Consider the following 24,695-nt stretch of genomic DNA (forward strand, 5'->3'; position numbering starts at 1 on the left):
GGAGGCAACTCACAGATATGAATGAGACTCGCATTGGATGTCTCTACGGAGATGATGTGAGCCTCTGCAAACCAGTCAAACAAGCCCTCTAGAGTTGAGAACCTTGTCGACTGAGATGGCTGTGCGGTGGCAGTGTGAGTCTAACCTTTAAATTGCCCCTTGCCATCACCTTGTCTCCCTTGTTGGGGGTTGCTTGACTGAGGGGCGGGGGTTTGAGACTTAGGTTTTGGTACTGTGCCTTGTGCCTTTGATCGACACTTGTCGTCAAAATGGCCAGTCTTTTGATAATGCGGAGGCATTGAAACATGAATGTTTCCATAAGGTGCCGGTGTAGGTGGAGACACTGGGACACAATAGCCTTGTCCAAAGTAAGGCTGGGACACAACATTATGATCAAAAGGTCCACTAGGCAATGCCATGGAAGCAAACTGTGGAGGCAATTGATCCACACTCGGGAGAGATTGAGTGGGATACTCAGGTTGTAATGATCTAGGTGTGTATGAGGTAGGTAGAACATCATCCGGTTGAGGAAAGGATGAGGTTTTAAAGGATGTGTTTATGTTTCCATAACCCCTCGGAGTGATGTGCGGTGCGACATGAGGTGTCTGAAATGGAAATGTAAATGATGTAAATAGAAGTGGTGAAGCAACAGAAGAATATGGTGGGATAGGTGGGTTTTGAAAGTGAGGTGTATGAGGTGCGGATTCTTTTTGTTCATTTTTATCATTTAAAGACTGAAAATGAAACTGTGAAGATAATGATACACCATGTAATGAAGTGAAAGGAACACCAAATTCACTCTGATTATGTGAAGTAGATGGAAAAAAAGGAAGGACAGAAGAAGAGTTACCTGGCTTTTTCTTATAATCCCCGTGACGTGTGTTAACATACAAGAATTGGTCCTCTAGAGGATCTTTTCCGTAGTCAATAGACTGGACTATTTTCCACATGATCTCTACCAGTATATTGCAAAACTGAAGAGGTAAAAGAAGGCACAAAAGAAGAATCAAAAATACCTTGCACCGAAGAGAATGGAAGAGTCTGAAAAAATGAAACATACTCCGGATCTTGCTCTCCAAGAGGGGGGCCCATCCTTGATGGAGGTCTCAACGGCCTTGCAACATCATCAGACTTACGCACAACATCTGAAGAGTGAAATCCATGCATACCTTCATTTAGAAGCTTTTCTTGAAGGGCAATCCTTCAGTCGAGCTCCTTAATCTTCTTTTGTCGATAGACTATGATTGGTTTATATTCCTCGGAGGTTAGCTTGCCTATCTTTTCTTCCATGTACTCAGATGTTTCTCCCATCATGTCGGAACTTTGTGGAACAAGCTGATCGGCCTACTCTCGCTCGGTTCTCGGCATAGGTTGATCTGGAGACTGAATCGGTGTTGATGTGTTCGAAGTCATTTGAACCTATTGTTGTTCTTGCTTCTTGCGAAGAGCTTTCAGATCATAGGCCTAGGTTTCTCAGAGAGTACCAGGCTTTGATAATGTGTAAAGAAAAATACCCTTACACAGAAACATAAACAGAAACCGTACGACAAAGCATAGATTGATAAAAAGAACACAGTTAGGTTTAGGGTTAAAGTAACTCAGAGACAATGAACACAATGAATAAATTAAATGATATGACTACTAATAATATGACGTTCATGCAACAAACACACTATGCAGTGAATGAATACTGAACCTCGAACTCTTGTATCTCTAGGATCAGGGCAGGGGTAATGAGTTGAAGGGTGTGTCGTACTCCGAACGGATCCCGAATCATAGCAAGGCAGTTTCCGGATGTCAGACATCAGCAAACACAGTAGTGAGAAGCTGGAATTTGATGCAGACAGCAGTGAGGAGAGAGAAATACTAAAAACGGAGCTTGTAGGAGAGAGAAAGACTAAAAATGCAGGCAAGATAGCTTGTAGGAGAGAAATACTAAAAACAGAGCCAATAGGAGAGAGAAAGATTGAAAACGCAAGTAGGATAGCTTGCATGAGAGAGAAAGACTAAAAACGAATCTTGCAATAGAAAAAAAGACTCAAAATGCAAGCAAGATAGCTTGCAGGAGAGAGAAAGATTGCGGCGATTGTAGACATGACCGAGAAAATTGTCAGGGCGGCAGCTAAAGCTTGCAAACACAGCAGTTTGCTGGTGTGGCAGACTGTACGACAGCAGTGCAGATGAACAATAGTCAGTCGCTAGGTTGAAACATCAGCAATCAGTGTATGGAGGGTTGGAAACAGACGCCAGACTGTAGGGAACAATGATGGACAGCAAGGGTTGAGATGTCTTCGTGACCGGGATGTGGACAGCAAGGGTTGAGATGTCTTCGTGACCGGGATGTGGACAGCAAGCTGGTAACACTTGAAACCTGCAAAAACGAGATTGTGAAAGAGTGGAGAGCTGGCTGCCAATTTATAGAAAATTAGGGTTCTAGATCCTCTTCCACTTAACTTTCTCGATCCGCTCCCTGTTTTAGGATTTTGGCTAAAATAAGCCTAAAATAAGCATGTTTTGGGATTGTTTAAGTGGCTAAGTGCGTTTCTTAGCACAACATAAAGGAACTGTCTCGGAAGCCCAACTCTCCCATGGATTTTCAAGGTCGGGGTGCTCATCCCCCTTTGTGGCCGGTACTTCCACGAACTGCACATCTTGGCTCGTGTAGACATCTTGCTTTACGGGATTAAACAAACGATAACCTTGAGATTAGGAGCTATACGAACAAAAACCTATCGTCGGAAAGCCGCCTCAAACTTATCATGTTGCGTCTTCGAAATGTGCACATAAGCATTCCATCCAAAGATCCTGAAATAAGAGACATCAGGCTTAGTCTCGAAATAAGCCTCAAAAGGTGTCATTCTGTCAGCGGTCGAAGTGGGAGATCGATTAAGGATGTGAATTGCGGTAGCCATTGCCTCGGCCCACAAAAACTTAGGTGTCTGTCGATGCTCCATCATGGTGTGTGCCATCTCGATCACACTTCGGTTTTTTCGCTCCAAAATGCCATTCTCTTGGGGAGTGTTGGTATTAGCAAACTCTTGGTGAATGTCCCTATCTGCACAAAAACGAGCAAACTCATTAGATATAAATTTACCTCTCTTGTCTGAACGCAAGGTCTTCAATCGTCGGCGGGAACGATTTTTCTAAAAAAGAAGCCAAAAGCCTCCGACTTCAAAGTCAAGAAATAGGTTCAAGTCATCTTGCTATAGTCATCTACGATCAACATGAAGTACAAGCTTCCCTTCAGGGACTCGGTCCTCATCGGGCCACAAAGATCCTTAGATACAAGCTCCATGGGTGAAGTAGATCGTCTAGAAGCTTTGTTGGGAATCGCATCCCGATGCAATTTTCCACGAATGTAGGAGACACACGGCTAATGGCTCACCACTATGTCCGGCAAACCTAGGACAAATGACCCTCGCGACGCCTTCCGAAGGTACTCGTAGTTTAGGTGGCCAAATCGAGCATGCCAGAGCTCGCACTGTGTCTGAGAAGTAAAAAGAAGAGAAGTAAGAGCTGAAGAAGACTTCAATTTGTAGACTCCATTCTCCTCATACCTTGCAGAGAGAACCTTCCTTGATCCACAATTAAGGACTCGAACAGTATCACTGTCAAACTCCACCAAGAGGCCAAGAGCACAAATCTTATGAACCGAAAGTAAATGATATCCTAATCTTGGCACATGCAACACCTCAGAGGTGTGGATACCACCACTTCCATTTGGAATAAGTTGCATCTCACCTTGTGCAACAATAGACACAGAAGAGCCGTCTCCAATGAGAATTTGTCCACGCGAAGGTCGAAAATGGGCAATACCAACCGAAGGAGTCATGTGTCGTGAGGCACCACTGTCCACAATCCACTTTCGAGCCTGGGGAGCTGTCATCGCATCGTCAGAAGTTGTCGGTGTAGAGTCCTCAATGATTGCTAAGTGTAGAAAAGCAGCTGATGAGGGTGTAGCCACCGCTCCAAAGTCCTTCGTGTCCTTCTTGGTATCCTTCTTGTCTTTGTCGGAGCAATCCTTCTTCCAGTGATTGGTGTTGCCACAAATATGGCAAGTTGATTTCTTCTCTTTGTCCTTCTTGGATTTATTGTCCTTCTTCTTCTTTTGATCCTTCCCCTTCTTCTGAGAGGCTTGACCAACCCATGCCTTCGATTTTCTGTCCCTTCAATTGTTCCTCTTGGTTTAAGACCATAGGAACCAACTCTTTCCACCGAAGAGTCGACCCTCGCCTTGAAGCAATAAGAGCAGAATAAAACGTACCGAATCGTGGTGGCAATTGGGATAGTAAAGTGATCGCCATGTCTTTGGAAGAAGTAGGCTTTCTCGCATTTTGAACTTACATCTGAAGCTATCGAAGCTTGTTGATGTGTTCTCGAAGTGAAGAAGACTTATTCACAGACAAAGTTCGCATCCGCACCTCCAAAGAAACCCTCTTCGTCAGGGTCATCTGGTTGTACATCTGGTCGAGCTCCAACCATATATCACGAGCCACCGTCGAGTGCTTGATGTGAGCTATCACGGTTGTGGTGCAAGACAGAAACAGAAAAGATTGAATCTTGGCATTCAGTTTGTCCCAATGAGATTGGGCCTTGGTCAACTCCGCACGAGCATTGGAAGAGATTTTGGACTCATCCCTCACTGAGGGCTTGTTAATCTCCTCCATCACCAATTCCGCCAAATCATAAGACTCTAAAGTGGTCAACATCATCACCCGGTCAGATGCGGTAATTGTCACCATCAAGCTTTTGATCTGTTGGAAGAGCCAGTAGGACATGCATCTTCTTGTCCATGATCTCTTGGAACTCCAAATCAGTCTCTGAAGACATGTTAACTTGCAATACTTGCACAAACGCAAAAGTAGACCCCTTTGACTGTGAAAACGCAATCTTTTAGGACTGATTCATCCGTTGCCCAAACCTTCTTCACTCGTCGGAGGGGATGAAAAGGGAAATTTGCAATGGAAGGTCTCAAACACAGGCTTTCTCCTCTTCGAACAGCAATAACCTGCAGCAAATTCACCGATTAGACTCCTTTTCCGCACGCCCATGTTCACTTTAGCCTTGATCCGATGCATAGCCCTCCCGCTCGCCCTCGAAACCTGGAAACACAGCCTTGTGTCGCGTTGAAATATTCTCTTCAGATAGATTCAGCTCTCAGTCAATCCATCTTCACCGCTCTGATACCATGTCAGAGTGCAGCGATGCAGGTGTGTAGGACAAAGAGAGAGAGAGAGAGAGAGAGAGAGAGAGAGAGAGAGAGAGAGAGGAGACAGTGTAAACGCAGAAAATTTGCAGTGTAATATGCTGTATAAGAGTGCAGAAATACACAAGGGGGTAGAGGAAATATCTGTGTATGTCTTCGACTTGATGACCTCGATCTCTGTTAGCTCGAGCACAGTCTGTCTCAGCCAACAGATCTTCGAGATCAGAATTTTAATAATGAATGCTGGAGTGAGCCACCAAACAGGCGATAAATAGCCGAAAAAATAGAAAATTCCAGCACCAGGTGCATTTAATGCAGCCGACTGTAGGAAATTTGGCCGACTGCAGGTGCTGACGTGGCACTGACGTCCGTACTGTCCAGCTGTCCAGGAAATGACAGTCTAACAAGCAGTTGCAAAAATCTGAAAACACAAGCTCTTGTTTCCTAGTCTAGGATTGGTGACTTGTATTACTGATGTCAGCAGCCTAATAGATCTGAACAGCAGTAAATGCAGTCTCTAGCACTGATGACTACAGGCTGATTGCATAGGCAGACTGCAATGATGGTGCTTGCAGCAAACACAGCAGTTAGTGCTGAATGGATTAATCATGAGGCTGCATGAGGCTAGTTGCATCACACACTAAGGTATTTGCCAATGGAGGAGTGTAGATGGCAATTGTTAGCGTGGGGAGGAGCGTGAGAATGACAATACTTTAAATTGAACCAACTCAATCAATTATCACTATGAAAATTGAGAGAGAGAGAGAGAGAGAGAGAGAGAGAGAGAGAGAGAGAGAGAGAGAGAAACCGACTTCTTTTCCTTTGCAAGAATTTATTGAAACAAAACCACAGACATTAGATGCATAAACCATATACAAAAGGATTGATTTGTTGCAATTTTAAAAATTAGGGATTTTAAAAATTAGGGTTTTAAAACCTTAATTTTTGTAAACTCCGGGCAACAAGTTGATTTTCTTCTTAGTGCTTGGATTAGATTAAGCTAAGTTGAAAGTGTTTCTTGGATGAGAGATAGATAGAAGAATACAAAGTACGTGGTTGAAATTGAGCATGAGAGCTTATTTCAAATAAAGAGAGAGATTTTCAATATATAAGTGTGGGGCTTAAATATTCAAAAGTAAAAAGTAGAGGCTACAAATTACAAGTATTTGTTATAAATGATAACTTTAAAATGATAAATGCTTTTATGTAGATGTCACATGTTATTTTTTTAGAGAATTTTTTTAAATTTTTTATTTTAAAAATCTCTCAAATGGTTAAGAATTTGAATTAGCTATTAAAGATAAAATTTTTTCTTATGAAATTTTAAAGCTTTTGATGCGAATAGAATTTTCATTTAACAAACTTTCAAAAATAATAATCTCTTGAATTTTAGAAGTCGCCAAATTTAGCTTTTGAAGAGCTTCATTATATAGGTTTATCGGTTTACGGTTTATTTTTCGATCATGAACATTTGGTTTTACTATTTAAAATCACTCATTATATGAGTTTCTAGTTAGTGTGACTATTTGAGTGAAAGTATTAGTTATCTGAGCTTTTTGGTCATTTTGATTGTCCAACTAAACTTTTAATTTCTCTTGGGTATTTTGTCAATGACGATCCAAGTATAATTATAGGGCGTTTGGCCATTGGCTACCTTTCAATAGAAAAATAAATATTTAATCATATTTTGAAACACTTAAATAATACAAATTGCCTTTTAAAGTACACGAGTATGAAATTAATTTTAAATCATTGAGTCAATATATCTTGGTAATAATTGATATACAAAAGGTTTGTTACATTATTTTCTTTTAAAATCCATTTTGTTCTCAAGATGTAGCTTGAAGTATTTTTGATCTTATAGCTTTTTCATAAGTTGCAAGTTATTTTTGATAGTCTTTAAAATACTTTTTTAGTATCTTTTTAGAATCTAAATGAGAGTAATTTTTAAATTTTAAAAGTTTTTTTAAATAAATATTTTTTTTCTTGTTTTTTGATTAAATCGAAGACTATTAAGATCTTTAGATAGCTCATTTAACTGGGGCAAAAGTTGTATCCATATCACATACAAAATTATTGGCATGAATTATTTCTTTTTTGGTTTTGGAAATAGGTAATAGAAGTGAATTTTCATATATGATCTCAAATGGTTTTTTACTTGTAGAATTATAAATTGTGTTATTATAGGCATATTTTACCAAAGGCAAGTATTTTTTTATTGTTGATTGGCTTCGTGGCAATAGTACTTTAGCATATCTAATACTATGAGATTGACTATCTCACTTTGATAATTTATTTTAGGATGATAAGAAAAAGAATAAATAAGCTTTGTATTCAAATTTTCAAAAAGAGCTCGCTAAAAGAAACTAGCGATTTATAGATTTTTATTATACAGAATGAATTGTAATAATCCATGATACTTAAAAGATTTGCTGAATAAATATTCTAGCCATATATTGAGACTTGATAGTCTTTTTGATTGGAATGAAATGAGTTTGTTTGTTAAACTTACTAATAATAGTCTATATGTGATTATTGTCGTTTGCTAATTTTGACAAGCTAAAAATAAAATCCATAGTAATGCTTTTCTAAGGTTAAAATTGGTAATGGTTGTAAAAGTTATGTGTTTTTTGGGTGATCAAACTTAATCTTTTGGCACACAATACATTCTTTGATAAATTGTTCAATGTCTCATTGAAGACTTAGCTAAAAGAAATATAGTTTAAGTGCCTTGGTTGTGGCTTAAATACCATGATGAGCCATGTAAGGAGTCACATGATATTCTTCCATTACTTTAGGCTTGAAATCTTTAGTAACATATAATATATTTTTCATTAAAAAAAATCCATCTTTGATTACATAAAAGTTTATTTTTTTTCCATGTTGTAAATTCTTCTAGAGAATTTTAAGATCTTCATTAAAAGCATACATATTTCTCATACTAGTAAAATTTGTATGATGAATTATAGACATTGCATGAATTCGAGATCTTCTTGACAAGATATCAACTATCTTGTTTTGCTTCCCAAGAATATGTAATATTTGAAAGTTAAATTGAACCAAATAAATAGTCCATCGAATATGGTTTTAAAAAATCTTTGGTTGATTGAGAAAATATCTCAAACTATGATGGTTCATCTTGATGAGAAATTCTCCACCTAAAAGATAGTGCTTTCAATCTTTTAAAGCTTGAATGATAGCCATTAACTTCTTTTCATAGGTAGTAGTATTTCTTTTTGCATTTTGCAATCCTCTACTTGTATAAGCAACTATATACTCTTTTTGTTTTAAGACTATACCAATGTAGTCTTCTAAAGCATCATATTTTACAAAAAAAGATTTCGGCAAATTAGATATAATCAAAATATGTCCTTTGCTAATATAAAACTTTAGAGCTTCAAAAGGCTTTTTCTTTAGTTTGGTTCATTGGAATGTCATTGCTTTCTTGGTTAAATTATATAATGGTCTAACAACTATTGTAAACCATTTGATGAAACTTTTGTAATAAGAGTATAATTTCAAGAAACTTCGAACTTTATCAAGACTAGTCAATTTTGGCCATTTTACAATAGCCTTGATTTTTTTTTGGATACGTTCGAATCGCATCTTTAGATACAATATGGTTCAAGGAGTGAATCTCTTTTAGAAAAAAATTCACTCATTTTGTCATTCACATAGTTTTTTTTTGCGAAGTTTTTGAAACACTATTTCAAGTGTTGCTTACGTTGACTCTCTTTAAAGTGCGTTTTACATCTAAGTTCGGGTCATAAGGGGTAGAGCGATATATGAGATATGAGAAACTTATCCATTCTATGCAACCAAGAATATGTTTTTTACTTCAGCTCATAAAGAGCTTTTCGTAAATAAAATACCTTGCCTTGATGGTCAAAAAGAGAGAATTTGAGAGGTTGCTCCATACAGATCTCCTTCTCCAAATAGCCATTAAGGAAGATATTTTTTTCATCCATTTGATGGATAGACCAAATGTGATGTATGGTCGAGGCTATCAAAATACGGAATGATGTCAATCTAGTAGTTGGCACAAATGTTTCTTCATAGTTATTTCCTTGCTTTTGTTTTTACCTTTGTATCATAAGGCAAGCCTTGAACTTATCTAAGGTTCTATCAGCTTTCAATTTAGTTCTAAAAATCCACTTTGTTCCAATGACCTTGTGGCTTGCACGATCCATCAAAATCTAGGTTCCGTTCCGATCAATGTTCTTAAGCTTCTTTTCCATGGCTTCTTGTTATTAGGGATGCTTTAGAGCTTCTTGCCAATTGTTTAGCTTAGAGTGCACCATGCAATATGTTGTAACGAGAGACATAAATAATGCAATATGTGTGAGTCTAACAAATGTTTTGAGTTTCCTTTGGAATGAAATTCAAAGGATCCTTGAATTTTGCATGGTTTCTTGGTACCGAGTCATGGGTCCTTAGGAGGGGACGTATAAGTGGAAGTCTTAGTAGGTGGGTTAGGAGCGGAAAACAGACAACTTTCTAATGGCATTATCTCACGTAATGTAGACCATGAAATAGGCTTGGAAGCCAATATAGAGGTTGCACAATATCTCTCTTGTCAAAGATAACGTATGTTTACGAGGATGTCTATTTTTTATGCTTAGCTTTGTCACTGCTACATTGTGCACGTGTGAGATGCACATGTGAATGCAAGTCAATTAAGTCACAGTGATAGCTAAGTATTCTAAGTATGTAGTAGGTGACATTGGTAAAAGTTGTATTATGTTATGTTTGATAGGTACTTGGTATTAGTTTGGGTCTTTAACATATCCTATGGTGACATTAGGATTAGGGTTTAATTACTTAATCAATGCCTAGTTTAAGGCTATTTAATATTTGAAACAATTAAAAGTTTCAAAGATTCAAACACATTAAATAGGGATGAGCACCAGTCAATTAATGGGTAGGGTCAAATGGTAATTAATTAAATTTTAAAAATTCAATTCTGAAAATTAGTTAATTAATGTTGGAAATTACTTTTGGAAGGTTGCCACTTGGCAAACTTGCCTTTGGTGAAATTTTAAATAATGTTACATAACTTTGAGTTTTGGGATTGTTTTGAAGAGCTAATTAAGCTTTTAAGTTTGTAATGCATATTTTTAGTTAAAAAAGCGCGGCTAATAAACATACTTCAAATTTTACTTTTCGTTTCAATGCTTTGGGAAGATTGCTTAGTTTTAGGGATCCTCTTTGTCATTAGCAGGAATAGTATTTTTCTGGGATGAAAATTGCTAGCATGCTAAGGGGAGATCTTGTGGATATCATTCAAAGTGAGATGGAGTGGTTCTCGATAGACAAGTTTGTAGTTGTAGAAGGAAAAGCATTGCAACAATAGTTTTTACTCACTTTTATAGTATAAAGCTAGCATTATGGAATGTGAAGGGCATTTCGCTTGGTGGTAAATAGTGCACATTGTGGAGGACAATTATATTTATTTTAATCGGGATGATTTTGTGCATTGGAACATAAGCAATACTTAGTGGTTGGTGCCATCCATGTATATAAGGATTATACAATTTTCCTTAGTGGACATGTTTCTCATAGATTTGAGGCTATGTTGCCTTTTTGTTTTTCATTGCACCCATCATGATTCATAACTTCGCCAAGATGTTCAATGCAAATTTTTGATAGTGGTTGAGTTTCTATGGTTAATGGGAGTGTATGCACCCAATGTAGCTTGGGATCATTGTTAACTTTGGGATACTTTGGCAACTTTCTCATGGAAACAAGGTATGAGTATGATGAACAACCTCGTTTTGGGATCATTGTTAACTTTGGGATACTTTGGCAACTTTCTCATGGAAACAAGGTATGAGTATGATGAACAACCTCGTTAAAATAAGAGGGCTTAACATCCTCAACTACTTTTACTATATAAGCATAATTTTAAAAATTAAATTTTCTAACAAGGTATCTCACCTTGCTAGACTTGTGTATTGTTGGATCACTCAATGGAGCTTTGATATTACCATGTACAATTTGTACATCTAGTGCCCTGACTGAAGGAATACCAAGCTTATCGTCGAAACTCTTTGATCCATCAAAATCTCCATCAAGAATTGAATGACTAGTAGGTGCATCACTACCATTTGACACTTTCTTTTTTCCTTTGTCATTACTTGCAACACTAATAGATGCACATGAAGATGTGGGGTTGCTCCAAGGATTGATTGTAGATCTACTAGTAGATGATGTCTTTGGTCTACCAAGGATCCGTGATTCTTATTTTTTTATTTGTACTTGATTATTATGATAATCAACATCATTCAATGCATCTCCACTAGATGTATACCAATTGCTTTATCTCATTAAAAATAACATCCTTTCTCACTCTAAACTAACCACTGGCAAGGTTATAATTTTGATATTCTTTCTACTTAGTAGAGTGTCAAGTGAAAGTGATGATTTTTCAACCTGTGGGTCCAATTTCTTTTTGAATTTCTCATGCACATGAACATATGCAATATAACCAAACACTTTAAGATGTGATATACTAGGTTTGTTGCGTTCACGAGAAATTCTTATTAATGTTGCTTCTCACTTGTCATTATATTATGGACATGTTGTGGGTCTTGGTAAAGTTGACATGGGTAGATTTTATGGATGTTGATATCAATGAGGCAAAGGTGGAGAAGATCTTGTTTCATATTCCATGTAGAAAAAGCCTAGGATGGGATGATTTCTTAGTTAAACTATTTTCAGCTTATGTTGAGAAGCTAGGGTCCACTCGTTGGACTTTGTTAGCAAGTTTGGAGAATGGGCCAGATGCTTGATACCAAGTGTCACGGTGGCTCTCTGGTTCCACACACGTTTATAGCGCGAAAACTTGCACAAGTAGCATGGTTTGTGGCATGCAACATTGCATCACTTCTTGAACATTTAGCAAAAGCCAACTTGAAAGATATGCCAAGAAGATACCAAGGCATCATAACATGCACCTTTTGCATTGCCTTGCGGAACAAGTCGTTACTTCTTGATATCCCTCCCACATTGCGGCTTGTTCACAGTATGTGTAATGTGTTTGTCTAACTCACACTTGGGTAACTTGGCATGTGGATTGGATCGTGCTATGGAAGAGTTCCAGGCTCACAAGGATCCCAACTCATAAGTCTCAACTTCTACGAGTCATGTCGACTTGAACTCGGAGTAGGGGGACTTGGTCGCCTCGCCCAAATAGAGAACCTTGCATGTTGGAAGGCAAAAAATAATGGTTGCTCCATGTGGCATGACCACCATGGAAGAGGGGGAGAGATATGGGTTTGCCCAAGTCTCACACTCCCTTTCCTCATACCTAAGTAATATAATTGGAAGATTGCAATGCTTCAATTGTTAGCGAAGTTTCTTCCCTTTAAGCTTTGCAATAGTGGAGATGCATTTTTGTTTATTGGATGAGTGTATAAAATCTTTTCCAAGGTCTTTGCTAACAAGCTTTTTTTTTCCAAACTTGGTTCATCCATGGCCAATATGGTTTCAGTAAGGGATGGAATATCATGGATGATATTTTGAATGTTAAGTTGGGTATATATTATACCAAAGCTTTTGGTAAAGAGATTGTCCTTGAATGACTTCTTTGATTGATACAATTAGCTTTGATGGTATGACAAGCATAGTGCTTAACAAGTTTTTTTGGGGAGAGGGAATCAAAGAGATCGCTCTCACCTCATCCCTTCATCGAGGATACCCTCTTAGTTTTTTGTTGTTTGCATTCGTGACTCATTCGATACTCTCCTATTGTATAAGTCGGCAAATGATGGTAAAATTGTTGGTTTGGCTTTTCTAAGTGGGGTCAAGCTTTTGGAAAGTCTCTTTCAGATGATTTATTTATGTTTCTTAAGATTGAGAAGTCTAATGTAGATAGAGCAATGGCTAATTGAAGATAGTTTTTTCTTGGCTTTAGGCCTTAATATAAATGCACAATGTCACCAGAATGAGAAATAAACTTAATGATTTAATTAAACTTCATGAAGATTTTTAATTAAAGTGAACTTTAATTCTAGTATGCCTAGTCCTTGGCATATTGATCAGTGTACCAATAGTGAAGGGTTTGACATTGGGCATATGCGATGGACAAGTGTATATGCTATGTGGTATGAAATGAAGACAAAAGTAACAAGATGGCATGTGAAAATTTCATTAAATTAAAAGTTTGCGCCTTGGAGTTGAGTTGCATTGAAAGTTTCATCCAATAAGTAGCTCACTTATGGCAATGGAGTTATAAAGTAGACCTCAATTTGGTCCAATGAACATCTCACTTATGATTGAAGACCAAGTCATTAATTAGCCCTTAATAAACAAATGAGATTTAGTTAAGATCTAACTACTCATTTAAAAGCTTATCTTGACTGTTTGGGGCTCCTTCTCATTTAGTGTAGCCCAAGTTTAGAGAGAGCAAATTCTCTCTTTTTTGTTGTAGAAATTGTAGGTTTGAGTTGTGAAATATGAGTGGACGGTATGGATGGAGTGTAGAAACCAGCCAATCTTCTCTTCTTGGCATGGGAAATCTATTGGGCAATGTTGCAACTTTGTTTATAGAAAGGTGTGTTGCCCTTTTTGAACTAAATATTAAAAAAACAGGTTATTATAGTACTATAGGTTGAGATTCTCTTTCTTCTTTGATTTCTCAACCCTAGTGAACCTTTTGGGTAACTTTATCTTGAAGAAAGTAATGTTCTCACAGTTTCATCGCAAGAAATCGCTTTGTTTGTGAGAGGAACAATGTGGGATTGCATGGGGACTATGCAAGATAGTTGTCTAGGCAAATGTTTTGTAGAGTTGGGTTCAAAAGTTGGCTGTTATTTTTAAGAGGCAAATGTTTTGTAGAGTTGGGTTCAAAAGTTGGCTGTTATTTTTAGAGTTTGGTGGGCTGAAGTTTTTGTTTGCATTTTTGAACAATTTACAATTGGTTGGAGGCCAACATTGAAGGTGACAAGATCACTATGTACATGTCAATTAGTTGTGTCGCAAGATGACATTGAAATAGAGCCATTTGTAACCAATTTCGAGCATTCTTTGTTAGTAATCTAAAGAAATATCAAAAGAGGTGCGAAGCTTTGGGGCTAACAAGTGTCAATGTGAGGTATCAGAGAATTGTAGCTCTAGTTGTGTGTGGAGTTTGCTTGTTGATTTTATCGTTAGGTTGAATTTTGCTTAAATATGGTTTGTTGCCCTTTGGGCGTTTGAATGTTGGTTTCTCATAGCATTATTCTCACCAATTGTACGAAAATGGATCCCCATGTTGTGGCAAGGTGGGATTGTTTCTTAGGAGAGATCACTAGTCTACTTGGGATACCCCATTGGGGTGGATGTGACCCCTTTGGCAATGCTTAATTATAAATCTCAAGGTTGGCCTCTGCATGTGCACCTCAAAGTTGCAACGACAACAATGACAAATATGATCTCTTTTTTGCCTTTGCTTCCTTGGATACATTTTACAAATGTCATTGCAAGAATTGGTTCAGTCCATTCATTTTATGCTATGGAAAAAGTAGTGGAATCATCCAGGTCAAATATGGGTCTTTTGGCAACATGTTACTAGCAGTGCTACCTTGGATGTTAAGATTTGTATGACAACTTTACAGATGGCCCATTATAGTCCTTCTGTGAACAATAACATCCTTAGTTAGACATTGCTATAGCTTTCATTGAGAAAATTGTCTTTTTACACGGTCTCACTAAAATCTAGGCCTCTTGTGGCATGTCTTGAATTTGACTCAGGAAGTTAAAACATTAGAGTCTTTTCTTCTTTCGCACTCAATTACTTTGTGGCATGAGGTCTTTCACTTCACTACTTGTGACTCTAGAAAGTAGGCTAACTCATTGCAAGTTGAGGATATCGTCACATACAAGTTGCTTGACTGGCTTGATAAGCACATAGAACATGTTAAGTTCAATAGATTGGCACGATTGGGTGTGAGGACAATACAAGATGTTGACATTCGTGGTTAGTCTCAAGTTTATTTTCTCCATTGTATTAGTCAATACTTTTGTGGCTATCGGCTGATTTGGACTAGCTTTGGGGAATGAATTTAGTGGCGTTCCCCTTTGCCTGCAAGAGGATATGCTGTGCTGTCGCAAGATCTCCAGTGGTAGATGTGTCTTTTGTAAGACATGTGATAAGACTCCTACTCATCCTTTTATTTCTTGTGCAGTTGCTAGACAGATTTCAATTCTAATTTCTGTTCAAGTTGCTGTCCATGATCACTTTACAATGGGAGCATACTCGTCTTTTTCATTTTTTGCATTGGATTGGTCTTTGGCAGATTTGGTAGACATGAAATGCATTTATTTTTGATTTTGACTTAGCTATTTGTGGTCATATGGGCTGTGCTTGAGGATTCTTATTGTGGCAAGTTAGTTCCATGGTTTCTGTTAGTCTGATCCTCAAAGAGGTGGCTACTCTGTGGAATCTGGATGGGTATTATCCACATTGCACTGTTGTGCCCACCTTATGATACCTTCTTTTGTTATTGTAGCCTTATGTTTTTTGTAGCCTTTTGGCTCCATATGTTGTCTTTTACTTGTGTTTGAGTCCACTTGGTTGGCCAAAAGGCCCCCTGTAAATGTTTCAGTTTATTAAGTCAAACTTCTTCACGGACACAGAGAGAGAGAGAGAGAGAGAGAGAGAGAGAGAGAGAGAGAGTGCTAACGGGACTTTGCTGCAGGAGAGAAGTATTGCCTTGCCAAGCAGTTGGGTCTTAAACTGGTCAACCATCGATGGCTGGAAGATTGGTACGAGACCAAATACTGTCTTGGAAGAGAGCCTCTTATTTCAAGCAATGCATTGTTGTCCTTGCTTGACTTAGACAGATGTAGTATTTGAGTTATACCAATTGAAGTGTCCGAGTTGTATTAATTGGAATAATGAGTGAACTAGAAAAGTAACTTTTGAAGTGTGTGGCATGTTCTTACTTCAAAGTTTGTTTTCCCCCCTTGAAAGCCTGAAGGAATGGTTTCTGCTACCAGAGGAAGATTATCTGAAGAGGTACTGTTTTGTTTTAAACTGAAGGCACCAAAAAAGTGTGCACTATTTCTATGTGTTTGGATGCAGTATTGCCAAAAAGACACTAGTTTTTCTGATCTTTTGAGTGTGTGCTTTTGCAGTGGTTTGGAGCTGGAGCTACTAGAGGCCCAGGCAAAGGATTCAGAAGACGATGCATGCATGAAACTGGCACCTACAAATGATGCGAATATAATTGCTGAGAAAGATGCTACATGCCACGAACTTCCAAATGAGGAAGTGATACCTCAGCTTGCCAGTTCTATAAAAAAATTTGAGGATGATAGAACAAACAAGGAATTGCCAGACAAATTTTTCAAAGATGAAGGAAGCAATACAGACATAATGAACCAAAAAAATTCTGAGGTTGATGAAACAAATGCATATCATTCCCCTGTCAAGAACAAATACCCTGTAATAGGCAACTCAAAAAGTTGCATTTCTGACAATGGCAGTTGCATGAAGAAAAGAGGCATGCAAACCAATGCCAAAGGTGTAGGGAATGCCTTTGGTGGTGAGATGCATGCTGAAAATATAGGTTCACATTTTGTCACACCCGAGAAAACAAAAGCAGTCCTCGAGTTGCAATCACCCAAAGAACTGGAAAAGAGGTTTTCAGATGTGGATGAAGAGCGCAAGAACGAGGAACCAGGGAGTCCAAATGGGATAGGATGTCAGATGCGAGTGAAAGGCACAGAGGAAAGATTTGAACTTGTACAAGACCTCAATTTTCAAAGACCAACTCCTGACAGTTGTGCATCACCTAAAGAGCAGGGGAAGCGGTTTAGCCTGAAACGTGGAAATAACACAAACACTAGAAGTGCTACCACAGGCAAAAGCACTTTGGTTGCTACTCACAAGTGTCAAAGAGCGGTTGCAACTGACCAGTCTGTCCTGTTTAGAGATGAGGAAGATGCTGTACTAGAAGGGACTCCTCCTTCAAAGGTAATCGCAAAGGAAAAAGAACCAGAAATCCTTGTTAAACAAGATGAATCGAAACTTGCATGTACAAATACCTCTCCAATGCAAATGGGAAACTTGAAACTCAGTAAAACAAGCACGATTACTTCTTTTCAAACCCCTGCTAATTGTACCCCAGTCAAGGAACATGAGAAGAACGTGTGTAAGGAAGTTCAGAGTGAAGATTTATCCCTAAAAGAAGGAAATAGTGCAGAGGAGGAAGTTCAGCCAAATTGCGCCCCTCAAACTGATGGCTACTGCAAGATTGATGTGAAAGTGATGAAGATGGATGTGGCACATGCTACTCCTAAGAACATGAAAAAGAGAAAGGCAGCTCAACCTTCATTATTGGAGGATTCACCTCATAAACAGGAACAAGGCTTGCAGGAGATCTCCAAATCTGTAACTTTGAAGAAGTGTTTGGTAAAGAAAACTTCAGAAACAAAGAGTAAGAGAAAATCCACTAGGGGGAAGAATCCTGCAGTTGAGAGTTCTGAAGACCAGGAAGATGGAGGTCCAACGGAGAACTGCAGCAGTGCACTTTTGACTGACAAGGTTTTGGATCAGATGGAAAAGAACAGTATGTCTAAGCCACTGGGGAAGGTGTCGAAAGACCTAGCAAACAATGAACATAAAACTCAAAAAATGGCTAAGCAAAATCAGTCACGAGGTAAAGAGAATGCTGCTGCTTCCATTCAAGGAAGCACTGAGAGACATTTGTCCAAGAAGGCTGATGCTTTAACAGCAGTAAATAGGTCAGATGAATTGATAGCATGCACAAATGGGGTGCTCCAAAAAAGATCAAGTAATAAGTGCTTTGCTCTCAGTGGCCATCGAGACAAAAAGAAGCCTCTTCAAGTTCTTGTGAAAAAGTTGGGAGGACGTCTTGCACGGGACTCCCATCAGTGGTCTTACCAGACAACCCACCTAGTTATTGCTGGTCCACTTCGCCGCACTGAAAAGCTGTTTGCTGCAGCAGCTGGTGGAAGGTATTCGCTTGTATACAACTAATGTCTTCAGCTTGTTTCTGTGTTTCTTGAATAGTTAACTCATTGGACATGTTTTTTGCTTGTCTGTCTTTTCCATGCATATGTGATTGGACTATGGAAACAGTATAGATCGGACTTGTTCTGTAATGCCAGCCTGTCTTTTGTACTGCATAACTGATTTGACTATGAATACCTGCACCAGGTGGATACTAAAAGAAGACTATTTGAAAGACAGCGACGCTGCAGGAGCTTTCCTGGATGAGAGGAAATATGAGTGGCATGGATCTGGAATGAATGATGATGGTTCCATCAGCTTGGAGTCTCCAAGAAAGTGGCGAGAGTTGAGGGAATGCAGTGGTCTTTGTGCTCTTGAAGGATTAAACATTGTGGTGTATGGTGAATGCATCATACCATCCCTGGTAATTGTCATGGCTTCTGCATAACAATCTGAAGTGCAAAAGGCTGCATTAGTTTAATGTCATTATGCAAGGAAAAAAAGAGCTAGTGTTTTGCCTTCTCATGAATCTAAGTATTGTTAGCTTGCTTTTGTGATACAACCTGTCTACAGTTGAAGTATTGAATGCTATGAAAGATGTGACTCTATGACTCTTGAGGTCATAATACCTCATCATATTGTGATCATATTGTGCGATTCAGTTTTCACTCTCACAATCCTTTTTTGTGTTAGGACACTTTGAAACGGGCCACAAAAGCTGGAGGAGGAAACATGCTGGCTGTGTCTCCACCATATACCCGGTTCTTGAGTTCTGGAGTGGATTTTGCCATTGTGAGCCCTGGAACCCCAAAGGAAGATTTCTGGATCCAACAGTTTCTGGGCCGAGGGGTTGCCTGCGTGACCACGGACTTTCTTGTAGATTTTGTCTGCAAGTCAGGCTCCTCACTTGACAGGCATGTGCTGTACGACACACACTGTGCTGTCCATAGAGTTGTCGAACGTCTTCATGAAATAGCTGGCAGGCTTCCTTTTCCGCGTGGTATTGAAGAAGAGGGCAAAAATCCCTCAAGAAATGGACAAGAGCCTACCTGTTCTGCATGTGGGAAGGCAGATAGGGATGATGTGATGCTGTTGTGTGGGGACGAGAAAGGGAGTGGATGCAGGGTGGCCATGCATATTGACTGCTGCAACCCTCCCCTCGCAGAAGTCCCTGCAGAAAACTGGTACTGTGCGCAATGTAGCAAGCCAGAGGCAGCTCCAGTTGCTACTAAAAGCAGCAGGAAGAAGAGGAAGGCAATGTGAATGGATCTCAACAAAGTGTAGCAAGCCAGAGGCAGCTCCAGTTGCTGCTAAAAGCAGCAGACAGAAGAGGAAGGCAATGTGAATGGATCTCCACAAAATGTGCTTTGTCAGCTTGGTTGTGCAATCTCTTGTTGCTGTAATCTACTGTTGCCTCCAATTGCCTGTGCACCTCACTTGCAGCAGAAAGAAGGTAGAAGCATCATGAGAACTCTGGTATATAGTAACTTTTGGTCATCAGAGGTAGCACAGTTGAGCCATATGTATTAATACCACTCTTAGATCTTAAACTGTTAGGGAGTAGGGAAGAGAGAGAGAGAGAGAGAGAGAGAGAGAGAGAGAGAGAGAGAGGAACGGTAGCCTCATGCTGAGGTTCTCCATTGCTGTTCATATGGGCTGGCCTGAAGGCCCTATGTGAGGCTATTCTTTTAATACAAGTAAGGGGAGAGAGAGAGAGAGAGAGAGCGGTTCGTGTAAATAACAAGGCGAGCTTTGGCATGCAATTTGTGGACCCTTTTGAAAGTCCTGCTAATTCGGTGCCGATGGACGATTCCTACTCCTTTCTCCGTTTTGGTCGCGAGGATCCAAACGTCAAAGGATGGGGTGCTATTGGGTCAGAAGCTGTAGAGTTGTACGAGTAACATTATCGTTCATAACCCAATCATTGTTTGCCCTAATCAGTGGATTCTTCCTTGCTTAAGACAAACCCCATTAGTAGGCACTTGGTGCAAAATAAAAGAAGGTGAAATCTAGACCCAAGTTGCAAGTAGCACCAATCGATGTAGCGTCAGATGCTATGGACGTCTTTGGAACACTCTAGTACAAAAAGGAAGGCATGGTAATTGCTTTACCTTTAGCTAGCTTAGAAAAAGAGTTTGATGATGGGCATGCAAAAGTTTGGCATAGAAAGATGAATTGATTAGTGGTCTATGGAAGTTTGAGAATGTCTTTCATTGGCATTGCCTAGGTAAGAAAGGCGATTCCCTTAAGCTTGTAGCCCATAGCATGTCGATTAAAGCAAGTGCCAAGCCAGTCAAGCAACACAACACCTAATGAAACACCTAATGAATTCACTATGTAGGTAAATATGAAAGTCAAAAGTTAAAAGCCTTTGATCTCTTTATGGAATTGGATATATCAATTAGATATCACAATTTTTTGTGATGCCCAATAAGATTAGTGAATTTGTGTAAAAGAAAGAAGGTAGAGTTGGAATAAAAAGAGTGTTATGCTCTTTTTAGCGGATTAGTTGGAGCATAAGCATATAGTTTCTTAAACAAGCTTTCATGATGTAGTCAAGTTTACCCATAAGACTAACACAATATAGCTTTTGCCAATATGTAGGGAATGTTTGCTTAATTGATGATCAAGGAAGTTCTTAATAGCTAATGTGTACAATCATAACGAGACTTACTTTAGATGTTCATAAATCTTGGTTAGTCATGATGCATAAGATGTCTAAAGTCTCACTAAATGCCTCAAGCAGTAGTTCTAGGTGGCATAATATAAACTTGTTGGAGCATATTATGTCAATAAATGGAATATTTGATCACATGTCCAAAGTCAGTATTGAATGAGCTCCATCCAAGAATTTATGGGCCATACATGGGTTATTCAAACAGTCCATCTTAGACTTCCTTTGTTGGTTTGGCCTTTGCATCTTTGAGGGAACAACAAAATGCCGTGAACCTTAAGAGACGCTTAAAGCTACTTCCTCTAATGCATTTATTTTAAGAACACCCAATGGGTCAACTAGTCATGATGTAAAAATTGGGGCTTTTAAGTACACTAGTTGTCCATTCCTATGCCAACTTGGAGAGCACAAACTAGATTACACTATTAGCTTTTCAAGCAAGTAGGTGGAGATTATAGCAAATACACTTGATCCAAAAATTCTAACACTACCTTTGGTCTCTTGTTTTGTCTTAGTTGTTGATCAAGCCTTACTTTATCTTGTAATTAAGCCATGCAATGGTGGTTGCATCACACACTAATTGTTGTTGTTAGAGTTTGATATTCATCTTTTGGTTAGAAAAGGGAGACAACATTTCATGCCAATCATCAATTGCGTCACACATGAAAAAGTCCCTATTGGGGTTAAAGATGATATTTCTAATGTACATTTATCTCTCACTAATTTAGATAATAATGTCTTTAGAGTTGATTGCATATCACATGATGATGGAAGCATTGTAAGAATTGTAAGAAAAGCCCAAGCAATGCAAGATTATTGATTAGGATTCACCCTTATTAGCTCATATTGGAACAAGGGTAGCAAAAATTTCTTTGCTAATGCATTTGTGAGCACGTCTCATTGATTTGTTTGGTAATTTGAGTAGTTAAAGGGCACTTTATCACAATTTTCACTACTAGGAAGAAGTGTGGTGATGGAATCTCTTCAAGGATGTTATTGTGTGCATTGCATGTTACAAAATACCTCAAGTCAATGATAAGATAGAGTTGCCGTCATTGTACATTAGCCTTTGAAAACATGGGTGAGTTAGTCTTACTATTCATGATATGTATGTTGCATATTGTAATTTAGTTCTCCCAAATAATCTAAGCGGGCGAGGCAAATGTCTTGCATATGACCATGAGACAACAACTACAAGGTCTTTAGTGATACACAGAAGCCTCTTATATACGGTTTTCCTCTTAGAGTCAGGAATTAACCAAAGACACATTTCACAAATGAAGTCATTCAAAACATAGTGTAGCTCAAATTGGAGCAAATGTTGACCATTGTCAACTTGTGGGCTTATTGGCGGATAACCTATAAGACAACCATACACCTTTTACTTTAGCTTATGAAATTGAATCTACTTGAGTTGAAAGACTTCAGAATTGAAAAGATAACAAAACTAGTATGATTGAAATGTATGTCATGATCATATATAAGACATGAAGGAAAATGTTGGCTTGATAAACATGTCAAGCAATGCTCGCTTAAGGTGAGTTATCAAGTGTTTCTTTGGTCAACTAATGCTCTTGAGCAAGGATTCTAGTACCAAATTGGGACCTCATATTATCAACACCATATCCAAAACATGGATTGTGTAGAGCTAAGCAGAAAAAGACAAAGCTCAAATGAGGTTCTGTCGTGGTAGCCAAATTAAGTAGGATTGTTTATGTAATTGTGTGGTGCATGAACCACCCCTAGTAGAGGGGCAACAAGCTTGCATAGACTTGCTAGAAGTAGTTCAAACATGAGTTGTTGCAACAATCCTATCAAAATTGAAGAGGGACTAGATGAGCTAGTAACCCCATCGACTCACATGCACCTCACAAGGCTTAGCAACCAATAACACACAACAGAGTTAGTGTTAGACTCCTAATACCTTTTTAAGAGCCTATGTAGTTTTACAAGGGCAACAACTTCATTTGGGTACCTACAGATAAATCCCAAATAATCATTTAGACTTGTGCACATAACTTAGTTGGTTCAACATTAGAAGAGCTTATGAAAATGTTCACCTTCCTTAAGAATTATGCCACAAAGCTAGTTATACAAAGATTATAAATGATGAATCAAAGGAATTGTGAGTTTGATTATTCTCTAGCACTGAGACTTTGTTGAGCCAACATTCCATTAGGCTAAGTACAACTAACAATAGTGTGTTGTCACTTTAAGGGTAAGTTTGAAAGTCTTCATGGAACCACCAAGTAGGTAGCCTTCAATATTAACACTTTGCTAATAAGGACTAGAGTTGTACATACCCTTCTTTATAGTGCAAAACCTTGGGTTTCCCCATAAGAGGTAGTAATCACATTTCAAATCTAGGTTGCTAATTCCTTCTTCACAAATGCACAACTATGATCATGATTTATTTTCACAGTTGCAATTACCATTGCCTTTCAGATGGACATTGTGATTGTGAGTTTCTAGTGACAACATAGCTCAATAACATGCCTTTTTGATGAACATTGTGAGTGTGAGTTGTTAGTGACTACATAGCTCAATAACATCTTATTAATACACCATCCTTCTTAGCTTTTCTACTAATCATATCATCTTAAAAGGGAAGTATTAAAGTTTGTTGAGATAAAATGAGGCAACACTTCTAAAGCACCATAATTCAAGCATATTCTCCCCGATACGTAGGTATGAATCTTAGATCCATCTATCATCTTATGACCTCTTGATGCCTCTAATATGGAGCGTCCACTCTTGTTCTTGTGAGATTGTGATGTGGAAAGGCCAAGAACATTGGATATAAAGGATGTGAAGAGTTGAGATAGGAGCTTGAGGTGAGAAATAAGAAAAGCTAAGGAAGAGATTCATAAAGAGTAGGAACATGAAATAGAAACACAAGGGAAGGTTTAGAGAAGCAACATGAGGAAGAGAGAATGGAGAACAATAAACATACCAACATGCAAAAGACACAAAGATAATAAATTGATGATCAAATGATAGTAGCAAGCCATTTGAAGATGAAATGATAGTAATACAAAGCATAGAACTAGAGAATAGGAAAATAGCCAAAGAAGAGAAAGTGAAGAAGATGTCATTCCCTTCGCAAAGAAACATAACTTCAAAGGAAGAAGAAAAATACAAATTGTGGAAAGAGCTAAGAAATAATGATGCCATTAGGAAGAGTCAAGAGAGGAGAGATAAGTGGTATTACTAGCAATAAGTCCAGGCATTAGTATGGCAATCCTTAAGATTTCCTTGAGCATGGTGATGATGAGAGCAATAACCTACTCAATCTCCATGGTGTGATCCCTAACATGTTAGCAGGAAATAATTATAGTTTGAGGAAGTTAGGTCTCTACATGTTTAAGTGTTTATTGGTTTAGATGATGACAATATTAAAGAATTCTAGCAAGGAATTTTTGAACATAAAATGTTGATGTCAAAGATGAAATGTAGTCCCTATGTTGGCTTGAGTGATATCATAAGACAATCCTTTAAAAACAAGTATGAAAATCCTTTCATGTAATAAATAAGTTCTAGTTTTCAAATCATGAAAAAGAAAAGAATGGCTAAAACACTAGGATTGCAAAGAACATGCAAACTTGTGGGATATTCAAAGTCATGGAGATTGCAATGAGATAAAGAGAGAATACACCTTTCCAAATGTGATAAAAGAGTTTACTTGAATGGATACACAATATCAAGCACACGTTCATTCATGGTTTTCATAATTTTCTATGGAAGGTGCATAATATGGGCTTGCAAGTTTAGGGCATAGGATTTATTTTATACACAAGATGATGACATGGTTGGGGTTGTGGTAATAGAAACTACTCTCTTCTTAATGGTAGGTGCAT

General features: G+C 38.4%; 1 protein-coding gene across 2 annotated transcripts in view; it reads left to right on the top strand.

Annotated features, from left to right (window-relative positions):
• The window catches only part of LOC148016481 (BRCT domain-containing protein At4g02110-like), a 60,985-nt gene extending 40,850 nt beyond the window's left edge, over positions 1 to 20,135 (top strand). The window contains exons 6-10 of one of the 2 annotated variants that reach the window (XM_087664471.1): positions 15,886 to 15,952; positions 16,140 to 16,205; positions 16,325 to 18,169; positions 18,372 to 18,588; positions 18,858 to 20,135. In XM_087664471.1, the coding sequence (XP_087520597.1) occupies positions 15,886 to 15,952; positions 16,140 to 16,205; positions 16,325 to 18,169; positions 18,372 to 18,588; positions 18,858 to 19,427 (2,765 nt within the window). In that variant the 3' untranslated portion in view covers positions 19,428 to 20,135. The remainder of the gene's footprint in view (positions 1 to 15,885; positions 15,953 to 16,139; positions 16,206 to 16,324; positions 18,170 to 18,371; positions 18,589 to 18,857) is intronic. The other variant, XM_087664472.1, reaches the window with a different exon arrangement.
• Positions 20,136 to 24,695: the final 4,560 nt, after the last annotated feature.

The sequence above is a fragment of the Lygodium microphyllum genome, chromosome 23, assembly GCF_053477565.2.
Source record: "Lygodium microphyllum isolate KBCC chromosome 23, Lygodium_microphyllum_v1.1.10, whole genome shotgun sequence".
Taxonomy (NCBI): domain Eukaryota; kingdom Viridiplantae; phylum Streptophyta; class Polypodiopsida; order Schizaeales; family Lygodiaceae; genus Lygodium; species Lygodium microphyllum.